The 11,504-nt window shown below is 46.1% G+C and overlaps 2 protein-coding genes across 6 annotated transcripts in view; one reads left to right on the forward strand and one right to left on the reverse strand.

Moving 5' to 3' along the window:
• The window catches only part of RBL2 (RB transcriptional corepressor like 2), a 54,264-nt gene extending 46,557 nt beyond the window's left edge, over positions 1-7,707 (forward strand). Inside the window, exon 23 of the mRNA XM_052655394.1 lies at positions 7,620-7,707. The gene's annotated coding sequence lies outside the window, so the exon portion shown is untranslated. The remainder of the gene's footprint in view (positions 1-7,619) is intronic.
• On the reverse strand, positions 38-9,141 carry AKTIP (AKT interacting protein). Of its 5 annotated transcripts, XM_052655397.1 has the most exons (11): positions 9,027-9,041; positions 8,076-8,149; positions 6,498-6,611; positions 5,118-5,323; positions 2,978-3,042; positions 2,793-2,893; positions 2,199-2,287; positions 2,021-2,119; positions 1,821-1,928; positions 991-1,051; positions 38-836 (listed from the first exon to the last, which is right to left on the reverse strand). In XM_052655397.1, the coding sequence occupies exons 3-11, from the start codon at positions 6,537-6,539 to the stop codon at positions 726-728; spliced, it is 882 nt and encodes a 293-aa protein (XP_052511357.1). In that variant the 5' UTR covers positions 6,540-6,611; positions 8,076-8,149; positions 9,027-9,041; the 3' UTR covers positions 38-725. The 5 variants fall into 5 exon arrangements, with proteins under 5 accessions (XP_052511357.1, XP_052511359.1, XP_052511356.1 ...); XM_052655399.1 differs by lacking the exon at positions 8,076-8,149 and having other exon boundaries at positions 38-833; positions 9,027-9,141; XM_052655396.1 differs by lacking the exon at positions 8,076-8,149 and having other exon boundaries at positions 9,027-9,141.
• Positions 9,142-11,504: the final 2,363 nt, after the last annotated feature.

Here is an 11,504-nt window from a genome sequence, read left to right on the forward strand (position 1 = left end):
AGAAAAGGGTAGTTTCCTGCATAAATGACAAAGAACAATCATTCATTGATTTATTGTCTCTACAGAATACACTAGTCATTCATTGTTTAAATCTCTGACTTCATTAGAAACCGTTTTAACACTTTTTCTCCCTCCTGCCAGAAAAATACAGTAATTTGCTTAAAAAACAAAACAAAACACCTAAGAACAAGTGTTCTGGTTTCCTCTCACTCACCTAGTATGTCCCTCAGTGACAGCAGTTTGTATATCAGTAACACAGTAAGCTGAAGACTGAGGTTCATTCATTCAACTGCTCCTCCACTCAAAAGTGCTAATAAGCTATGGAAACTGCTCTCTCTATCCTTTCATCTCTGCACCCTAATGTATGTACAACCAAAACCGCCAATTAAGAAATCACTATAGTGTTGAACTTTGCTTAACTTCATCAGCTTAAATGAATGCAACTTACCTTTAGCATTATATTCAAAAAAATACGTAAGCTTCAAAGTCCCCAATAATCTGGAGTACTGAACTAGATAACCACCTTAAACACACTTCTGACAGAAGTAATGCATTACATAAAGAGAGGTTTCCAGAACTTGCTGTTAGAACCTAAGCATACACGGACAACACTGATGTCAGCCACTGTTCACAACGTTTTACTCTGCAGGCAGTCCTTTGCCATTGGCCAGCTTTAGGAGCCGAAGTCCAGCAGGAAAGTGCGTGGTGCACCGATTCACCAGCTCTTAGGTCGCTACTGTTTTCTCTTCTTTACTGAAAGGTTGTACTGAGCCAGGCTTTACCCATGACAGGCCAGCAACATGAACACTTTTATTGTGCTGTTCTTCAGGCTTCTTCTAGGCACAATAAAAAACAGACCGATAAGGAGATTTCAGCACTGCACCAATCTGTCTCCCCAAAAGTCACTGTATACACTCAATGGTCACCAGTGAAGACACTTCAGAAAGGAAACAGCAAGTTAACCTATTTCTAAAATGGCCATCTACTTACTTTCTGAGTCAGCATCTTCTCTCTGGCTTCATCATGGACAGAAGGATTCCATGGAGAAAAGCTTAAGGAAGAGAGAAACACTAAAGAACGGCTCACTAAATTTAATGACCATTTTTAAGCCCGTTCCCCAAACAGAACTTAACAAGGAACAGTCTTAATCAGTTGTCAGTATGTAAGTTTCAGACATTACCTAAATGATTTTCTCACATAATTACCCCTTAGAGAGCACTTTTCCTGGGTTAGCTCATGTAAGCCTTGCAACCGCCCCTGATGTCCTATTACAGATGAAGAAAGCAAGGCACGGTAAAACTAAGTAACTGCTCAGGGTCACCAAAGCCAATTAAGTGCAAATGTCACCCAGTCTAACTGCAGAGCCCAAGCTCTTGAACACTACGCTACGATCCTCTCTCCCAGCAACACCCACGCTGCCCAAGAGCTAAGTCACTTCAGCTCTCAACACTCTTGCAGACACTTACCCAACACACACTAACAGTGCTCGGGGAACCCATGATTCAGACTGTTCGCTCACACTGATCAGTTTCCCTCCTTTCACCAAATCTGTAGGTTGATGGGGTAATGACCATTTAAGAGGGGCTCCAATTGGAAGGAAAAGTCCTGACACTTGAGTGAGCACATTACCAGGATCTTTGAGAAAGCAGTCACTCAATAGCTTGCTCCTGGCATAGTCATCCATGTAAAGCAGAAATCAGGTTAGAAATGTTGTAGGCTAGCAGATGACTCACTTTCCTTTTAAATCCCCATTTTAAGACCACCTGGAAAACAAGCCCAGTATTGCCAAGTGCGGCTTATCTGGATAATGTACCACTCACCTAATTGCATAGGGGTCTTCTATTTTAGGTTGGTCAAACAAGCGAGCAGTGCACACCTTAACGCTGTCAACCACTTTACTTTTAAAAAGCTGAATATCTTTCTCGTACCTGTGTCAAAAGTTTAAATCAAAAGGTTACCAACATGACCTCCTTCGCTGACTTTTCAGATGTATCTTAAGTGACAAAGCAGAGTAACATACAATACTGCAGCCTCTGGGTTTAGGGGGCTTGCCGTATCAATCTTGTAGAAGACTCGCCTTGCATACATCAGTACTTGCCAAATGTGATTATGGTTCCGCCTAAAGGGAAACACAGCGGGGTGACTAAGGCTTCCCCTTGCTGGCTTACATCACCACATGAAACTCTCTATTTACTAACCTCCATTTTGCAAACGCTCTCTTCACATCCAGTTCACCTGAGGTGGGATCCACTAGCGGGTGAAAGACAGGAATATCAAACACCAAACGCTACAGTGAGAGAAAGACACTGCCTTTAATGGAAGCAGTGGAGCTTGTGAAACCCACACACAGAAGTTGTAAAAGGAGCTTCAGGACAAGGCAGTCTTGTTGCTTAAAGTCAAAAAGCTGCCTTGAGAGGGACACTTAAGTACTTTCACCATTTTCCTGTAAAAGTAAATTTTGCAATGAAGCAAAGGGAAAGTTGCTCTCTTCCACCACAGCGTAACAAACGCCACTCACGTGGCAGATGCTATACCACAGCATCCAGCCTCACAGGCACACCCTGGACAGAGAAACAAGCAAAGCTGAAGGCAGAAGCCAGCATGGCAAAAGATGGAACAAAGCAAAAAAAAAAAAATCCCCTCCAAGGACTACACAGTAGGCAGAACATTCTGGGAAACTGAAATCATAAAACTTATTAATTAGGTCCAGAAAAGAACCAAGACATTTTGAAAGCCCCGTTAAGCCCTCCTCACTGAGCAAGCAATGAAGCCAGAGTGTATCCCCAACTTACTGGACAGTCACCATCTGGGTAGTTATCAGGGATGTAAACTGTAAACTTAAATACGCCATCTTGATAAAGTCCATGCCGTATGAATATTACTCCAAACCACACTGCAGGACAAAACAGAAACAGTTAAGGGCTAAGTTTGCGTCAGCGGAATCAAACATGCTATAAAAAGAGCGAATGCTTCTTACTTAATGCAGATCGATAAGACGGCTGCACATAGACACCTGGTAACTTCTGCTTCACAACCAAGGTACTAAAACAGAAGCAGCAGAATAGTGAGACTGTAGGGATGCAAAAGACACATAGATACCAAACCACCCACATTCATTTTTTAAAGAAGGAACAGTTCTCAAAGGGAAGCCGATGCCCTGACCACACAGATGGAGGCATCAGTCTCCCACCTGGCCCTAACTGCTGTCTGTCTACTGGCTTCATAACATATGCGTGCAGAGTAGCACAGCCAAAATAGGGCCCCAGATTTAGAAATGAAAGCCAAGCAGGGATTCACAGTCAAGTTTTCCCCCTAGAAATCAGCTTCCCTAAAACACCATCTTGGAAGCCAACCTGCATAGTTAATGCTGGACATCAAGTTTTAGGTCAGTGAGAGTCATTTGTAAGTATTGCTTTTGTGACCACGGACAATAGATCTTACCCACACACATTCAAAAGCTCTTTGAAGGTAGTTTTAGGTAATTAAGATATTAAAATTCCATGGAATTTCCCTCACTTGGGGGTCATTTAAAGTGTGAATGGGCAGCATCTGACTGTACTCTGCTCCTGAGTTCACCCCCAACTCAGGCCCTTGAACTCTGCAGGCCTTGGCGTGGGAGCCAGCGGGAGCTGAAACAAGGGAAGACAGGCTGCACTGGCTCTTCTGGGACCTGGTCGTTCTGCTCTGTTCCCTGCTGCTGAGCCAGGAGCCTGCACAAGTAATGCTGTGACCAGACCTCGAGAACTGAGGGCCTTAAAGCACATTAACCTGCCAATCAGTTTTACTGAGAAGAAACTTATTAGATCTCAGTTGACATTTTATTACCTATTTGCTACCATACTTATTTTTCAATCATTTTAAAGTAGTTATTCCATTTTTAAATCACTAAAATTCAGCGCATCAATAGCAGTGTGGATGGCAGATATATCTCCTACAGAGGTTTGCCAGAAAGGCAGATTTTGTGGCCTAATACAGCAGATTTACCACCACAATAGAAGCCTGTCCAACTCACTGCCTTGCCTCAAACACAGGTGTCCATTATAAAGTTACCAGCTCATGCTCAGCCATTCACACTGGGCCTCAGACCCTCTGACCATTACAACATTAGTAAAGAAAGGGGGCACTGGAGGATGCTTTTAAAACAGATTCATGGGCAAAGGCACTCTTAAATGACTGAAATTCAGAATTAATTCTCCAAACTTGCTGCCCATATAACAAATGACCAATTAAATGCCATCTGCACTCATTCACTGCTTGAGCCCCTCTGATGGGCCAAGCACTGTTTCATCACTACCAGACTATGCAGAGGTGCCCATCTCCTCACAATCTATAGATAGGTACAACCTCAGTCCAATTTGTGACTTCTGTGACTAATCAAGTTCTTACATGGAGCCCAGATCTTTTAAAACTTCCCAATTGCCTACTTCTGCCTTTGGGGGTCCTACAGAATAACTCAAATCCTCTTTCTAATTGATCGGCCTCAAATATATGAAGACAGCTTTAATAAGTACTTTCTAAGTTTTCTCCAAGTTAGAGGTTCCTGTTCCTTCAATTGTTGACTCTTAAGGTCAGGCTTCCTGACCTCTGCCTCCTGGGACTAGCCTCTCAGTCTGTTAGGAGGCCTCTTAAGGGTGACCGCCAGAATGGAGCACCAGCCTCCAGCTGCGTCTGACCCAAGAAAGAATAGATCGCCACCCTCCCACCGTCCTGCCCCCTACAAAAACCTCTTCAGGGGGTGAATTCCCCACCTCATATAAAGGTAGACCAAAATTAAGTTCCCAGATGCTTAATAATGTCAGTTTCTCCCTCCTCTTGCTTTTCAAAACAGACATGGAAATTAAAGCACATATTTGTCTTTGAATCTTACTTACCCAAGCTCTCAGTAAGAACTGTTACTTTTAGAAGCAGATATTTATATAATACCACTGAGGCCTTGGTGAAGAAAGATTACATGCCAGCAATAGATTCCATCCTATATACGTTAAGGCTCATACTGAAGGGGGATGGGTTTAACTGTCAAGATTAAATGGCTGCTGTTTACTGAGTCCATCAGAATAAATTTCATTCTTCACCTTTAAGGGTCATTCAAAATTTAGCCGGATAGTTTCAGAACTTACAATTCTGCAAGAAGGGAGTATTCCAGGTAGAAAGGTCCGTAGGAAGCATGTGTGCCATTTGTTGACTGTGTTGCTGGGGCAGGAGATGTAGGCTTAGTTATGGGCAAAGCATTTTTGGGAATAGAAGGCAGCTGTTTCTTTGGAGCAGTGCGTGGAGGACTGGTTTTCACATCCCCTGTTAATGTCTTCTCTTCACCATCAGACCGCTATTCAAGATGAAGTGGTGAGAACATTTGTTAGGATGATTCTTAAATCACAAGGCTACGTGTGATGCCCTTTAGTCCTTGACTGAAAAGCTGGAATGACTCTTATAGGGACCTTCTAGCACCGTGATTGAGATGACCTGGAGGTCTGTTGAGTGGGCAAGCTATTATAGACAGCAGAATCAAGCTGATGCAATCCTAAACCATTAGAAAAACCCATTCATCAGCTGTATCCTATAGACAACAAAGCCAACATTTACAGGATTTACATGACACAGAGAAAGAAAGAGTTTCTCTTCAAGGCCCCAGAAAGAGGGCAAGGGGTTACTACACAATTAGACCAGATTAGAAAGGTGCCCTGGCACGCAGATGTAGGAAGCTGGGTGCTAAGCATCTCAAAACAAATAGTGTAATGACTGAAATTAGTCACTCCCTGATGTCAGCACTTTGGTTAGAAACAAAGGATGAGCCTCTTCTCTCACTCGCATGGGTCTGATTTTGATCTGGTCCCTAACTGGTATGTTTTCACGTTTAGACTATTATTAGCATAAACTGTCATTCTTAGTCAAAGACAAAGGTCTAAATGATTCAGAGACTAAACTACCACCCCACAGGTATTTCCTTGGCTCCAAGACCATCAAAGGCTGTATCATCACCTGTATTAAAAATGTATACAGTATCAGGTACAGAAAAAAAAAAGATTACCAAGGGTATTCTTAGACATAGACTTATGGGTGACATTTTCTTTTTGTTTGCATATTTTAAGCTTCCCTAAAACATATTTTATTTTACAAGATATTTTAGTTAGATAAATTAAACCAGTGCTCTCAAGTCTGACTTGACCACACTGGACTGGCCTTTCCCAAAACTTTTCTAACCATGAAATCTTGAAGTCTGTAGAAAAACTACCTACAATATGTGTCACAAATTTGATCATGTGTGAATATAACCTAAGTCAAAATAACAGGATTTTGATTACCAGAATGGTTTCTGAGATGTGATCTTGGTCTCAGAAGCTGACTTTAATCAATGAAATAGTTATTTCTGGAAAGTAAAACCTAAACTAAAAAAACCAAAGTTAATTCTGCTAAGACGATAGGCAACCTTAATATGGATTACTCTGGCCTCTGTTTTGACACAAATGGGTTTCCTCCCTAAGTTCATCAATTATACCTACTTTGCGTACAGAGCTTGTAGACATGCTCCAGAAAGGGTTCATAACGTGTGCTCCAAACAAAGAAATTCAGCGGTCTGTGTCATCAAATTCTTCTAGCCTCAGAATTCACTTCACCTTAAAATGAGATGGGAAAACAGAGAAACATACTTATACCAACAGTTAAGACTTCTGAAATAGTTAAGAGCTAAACCTGAACCTCTAAACAGAAATACAATAGAATGTTATATAATATGCAGTTATAAAAACCTAGGGAAGAAAGTCTTCAGAAACAGTTTCCTTCTACACCCCCTCCCTCTTCTGACTCCAATTTCTTTCCCATCTTTAAATGCCGACAGGAATCTGTGTACTGAGTCTTTGGCCAGGATTCAGAATATTCAGTGACACAGTTCAGCTCTGGTGCCAGCAGTGCAGAAGATATGGACTAAACAGTTGCTACTAGCAGAATATCTAGGCATTTGATTGCTGGGAAAGCCAGGTTCAGAATGCACTGTACCCACAGACACAAAAGTTCTCAGGGTTATGGGAATTGAAGATCCATGGGAGGTGATTTAAGCGTGTCTTAAACAAGTGTCTTAAATACAGAATGATTCTCTCCAGTAAAACTGGCAACCAAAAGCAAAGCATGAGAGACACAGAGAGAAAACTGGATCCTGTTGGGACCATCCACATACACACACAGAAAAACCTGATCTTTTCAACTGCTTCAAGTGTGGAAACAGCAGCATTATGCATTTAAGGAATTGCCAAGCAATATGTCCAAAAGCAACAGAAGGGGGCCAAAGAGACCTTTCACAAACACACATCTACCAAAGCTTCATGAAGTGGATAAGAAACCCTGTCTTAAAGGTCACAAAGCCAGTGGGTCATTTCCTAACAATACAAGGGAGAAGCAGCAAGTGGAGCTGAAAGGACAGCAGCTTGTCTGCTCTGGTGACATTCCCCCCAGGCTCCATCATGTTTAAAACAGAGCTCTGCTCAGTTCCTACTTGCACCAATCAAAAGGCTGAAGGTGAAAAGGGTCAGAGTTTAAACAGTATTTTACCAAATTTATAAGCAAGTCATTAGAGTAGGATGTGCCAAATGTCCCCCGTTCAGCAAAAATTTGTTTTCTTTCATACACAGGTGGGTCTCTTATCCTGCCAGTGCCCATTTCGGCTGTTCTGCTTTCCAAGATACAGTGCCACCCAATAATTAAATCAGAAAGAATGTGGGTTCTGGTTCTTCCACTTACCTAATGACTTAAACCCAGTAAGTAGCAACGTATTGCTGAGAGCTCTCTGCAAACCTGGTGACTATTATACAAGCCAAAATGGCAGGGCACCAAAACTGTAGTGGGGGTAAATGTTCCTGTTTGGTGCAAATGAAAACATGGTTTTCAGGTCCAGAGTAACGGGCAGCACCCACCCGCCATCTAGGTCAGGCCTAATTTGACAGGGGAACCCTGTTCCCCTGGGACACAGCGCTCACCACCACGTCAATTGACTGGAGTGGATTACTCACCTGTAAGGTCTCTTCCAAGTCTAATACCTAGTAATTCTATGACTTTGCCTTTAAGAATCAAATATTAATCAAACTTACCCCCAGGTTCCTCCTGTCTTTAAGAAGGAGGTATTGTCTACTGCTGCCTTTGTTTCCAGCAACGACATAATCACCTAGAGAAACCGCAGCACGCTTTTCAGGAGTAACTACATCATTTAATAGATGTCTACTGGGCAGGTACAGCATTTTTCCAACAGATGTGACATGGATGGAAGAAAACACAGGACAGGTCCTAGTCATTCCGAAACAATTTAAACATTTCTGCTGATCTGGTCGTCCAAACCACAAAGGACTGTCTCTTAATGCCATACAGCTGAGAAGTCGTAGCTTAGCCCTATACGAATTATCTGCACGTGTACTGAGCCAAAACTTGAGAAGGGCGGTGCTACATTCTATGCCTAAACAGGCACATCATCCCGATCAGACTTAAATCACACGTTAAGAGGTGGCAGAGGACGACCCAGGGAAAAGATGAAAACTGCCTCGGTCCCGGATCTCTGGGGACAGCTGGGACGGGCACCCTCGCCCGGGGCGTAAACCCATCTCCGCGCACGTAGGGAATCTGGACAAACCTGTCTCGGGATGATGTAAGGCAGGAGCCAAACCCTGACCTCGCTGTTAGCTCGGGTGAGGGGACTGCGGTCCTCGGACGCTACCCTCAAGCTGGAAGCAGGGACGGAGCCGGGCAACGAGGGAAGGCCCCGGACGGGGCGAGCCGGCACGGCCCGCCTCCCCTCCTCAGGCCGGCCCGGCCCGGCTCCCGGTCAGCCCCCAGTGCCAGGCCCCGGGGTCGGCGGCGGCCGGCGCAGCAGGTGCCTGCAAACGCGGACAGGTGCCCGGCCCCGCCCCCGTGTCCCAGCGCGGCCGCCGTCGCTACAGTCTAGAACCCCTGGCAGAGCACACAAATGCCGGGCCTGAGGACGCTGGCGGCCCGGGTCTGAGGACTCCACGGCCCTCGCGCACCTACCACAGCCTGGCAGCGCACCTCACCTCGGTGTTTTCAATGCAGTGCTCCCAGCGGCCGAGCGCCGTCGCAGTCCCACAGCATCTCTGGCCGCAGCGCCAGCCCAGCCCCTGCCTACTCTCCGCCCCGCCCGGCCCTGTTCTTAGCCTCCGGCTCCGCCCCTCAGCCCCAGCCCCAGGGCCCGGATGCTTCCGCCCAGCCTCGCGGCGCGAGTGGTTCCTATACTTGTCGATCAAAAACGTTCTTCCGGAGGCGTTGGGGCGGTGGCTCTAGGTCCTGCCAATCAAATCTGCTCGACTCGGGTGGAGCCGCGCTTGACCCTCCCCTTACGTAACAGCGCCCGGAGAGAAATGTCAGTCACGGAAGTATCGGTCCCTTTGGGGGAGGGGGGTTGTTTTTAGGGGGGAGGGGCGGAAACAAGTGCCCGGACATAATTGGTCACAGTGTCTGCCAGTCACCATGGAGACCCGCCCACGGGCCTGTGCGTGGCTGCCGCTGCTAGTCCGGAAGGCTGTGACTGCGGGTTTCCCAAGCCTGAGTCAGGGCTGGGTAGGTTCGCGGAGCCGGGGTCCCGAACAAGTAGCCTGGGGGCGGTTCCGGCCGCCGCCCGACCGCCCCGGTGCCCGCCCTCGCTCGTCCCTCGGGCTCCGGCTGCGCCGCCAGGCCGGAGACCGCCACGTCGGGCCCACTCGGGTCTGGCCGGCCCGCAGTGGGAGGGGCTGGGGCGGCTGTCAGGTTGGGAGAACTTAGGAGAACGCTTGGTGTATCCTTGAGAAATGCCCGTTTTCTGTGTCAAAGAATGGAGGAGCGCATAGGTACAGAAAACGGGACTAAACTCCCAAGTCACCCCTTGGCAGTAGCCTAGCTGCCAGAAGGGCTTTTTAAAAGTGTACCTATCGGACCTGACCTATAAAATCCGAATCCAAGGGGCGATGAGTACCAGGAATTTACATTTGTTGTAAGTTCCTCTGGCGATTCAGGTACGCCTTGAAGTTTGGGAACCTCTTGCACGGTAACGAAGCTCCCGGTCCTCTGATTTTTAAATTTTTATTTTTTTACCTAACAAAGGTGACCTGGAACGTCTTCACCACATCTAACTCCTTTCATCTATCTCCTTTCACGGGAGTCGTTTCAGACTGAATAAAGTCTAAACGCAGCCTCATTCACAAGGCACAGCCCGTGCTGGCCTCATTCCCATATTCCCATCTCACTTCCCACGTTTCTCTCCGGCCTCATTCTGTGGCGGTTGCCCTTGGTTTTCACACCTCCGAGGCTTTTCTTATAATGGTGCCTCTTCTTGGGGTGCTTTTCCAATCCCCACCTAACTCAGGATCTTATACTCAGAAGAGGAGAAATGTTCTCTCATCTGGCTGTTTTGTTCAATTTTTGGTGGCCTTTCACATTCTGGTAAAATGACCTTCTTGTTAAATGGCAGACAGCCAAACGCTCCTAATCCCAAGGGTTGGTTCTTAAATCCAACTTCCTCCTCTAGTGAACATTCCTGAACCACTTCCGTTTGTCCAGTTAAAGTACACTGGGGAATGTTGTAATGCCCTTACTATTAGTCCCAGTCAATATAAAGAGGAAGATAAGCAGGAAGTCCTTTGTCCTGGCCACAGGTGATCTCCCTTGGCACCTCTCTGACCCAGTCCCTCCTCAACTTCTTGGCAGTCTCATCATTCTTTCCTAAAATTTTTTCTGCTCCTACCTTCTACCCTTCTTGACATCTTTTCCCTAAGCTTCACCAAGGACTCACATATATTTCTCCAGCTCAGACCTCTCCACTGAGCTTCAGCATCCATTTGGCACTGGATGCCTCAGACATGTATCAGAATCCTTACAGCTGCACATGCCAGAAAATCCAACTCAAATCGACTTGCATAGCAAGGAGATTTGCCTCATATGGGAGGGCAGGGTCCAGTGGTGGCAGTCTGGACTTCAGGCACTGCTTTCCTTCCAGTGCCTGGAATGGTTCCTTAGACACACCCAGGTGTGACAATGGCTAACAAAACAGAGAACATCTGTTTCTTCCAGGGGTCTCTTTCACTGAGCAAAGATACCTTTCCCAGAAGCTCCTCAGAAGCAATGCTCTCCTTTCAGTGACCAGAAACAAGTCACGCGCTGGTCTCTGCCCACAATGAAACCAATCAAGGTCAAGTGGAATGAGTCTGCCATGATTGGCTAGGGCCTCAGCAAGATTTACCCTGGATCCCTGGCCTTTAGGCAGAGGAGTGACATGATTGGTTTGTATTTTGAAAAGGCCCATGGAGAAGGAAATGGCAACCCACTCTAGTATTCTTGCCTGGAAAATCCCATGGATAGAGGAGCCTGGCGGGCTATAGCCCAAGGGGTCACAGAATCCAACATGACTGAGTCACTGAACAACAACAGCTTTGCCGGGAGAACAGACCGGGGGGTGGGGGTGGGGGGGTCACAAGAACACATGGGAAAACGTTGCAGTAGTTCAGCAAGACACAGCTGCATGAATTTGACGGTGAAGATGG

Source organism: Budorcas taxicolor, chromosome 18, assembly GCF_023091745.1.
Source record: "Budorcas taxicolor isolate Tak-1 chromosome 18, Takin1.1, whole genome shotgun sequence".
Taxonomy (NCBI): domain Eukaryota; kingdom Metazoa; phylum Chordata; class Mammalia; order Artiodactyla; family Bovidae; genus Budorcas; species Budorcas taxicolor.

Bases quoted from the DNA above. Each gene is read 5' to 3' on its own strand.
- AKTIP (XM_052655396.1), bottom strand. From the start codon at position 6,539: ATGAACCCTTTCTGGAGCATGTCTACAAGCTCTGTACGCAAA. The intron at 1,929-2,020 runs GTATGTTACTCT...CTTTTGACACAG, and splicing joins AACCCAGAGGCTGCAGTATT to GTACGAGAAAGATATTCAGC. The intron at 1,052-1,820 runs GTGAGTGGTACA...CTCTTCCTTAAG, and splicing joins GAAGACCCCTATGCAATTAG to CTTTTCTCCATGGAATCCTT.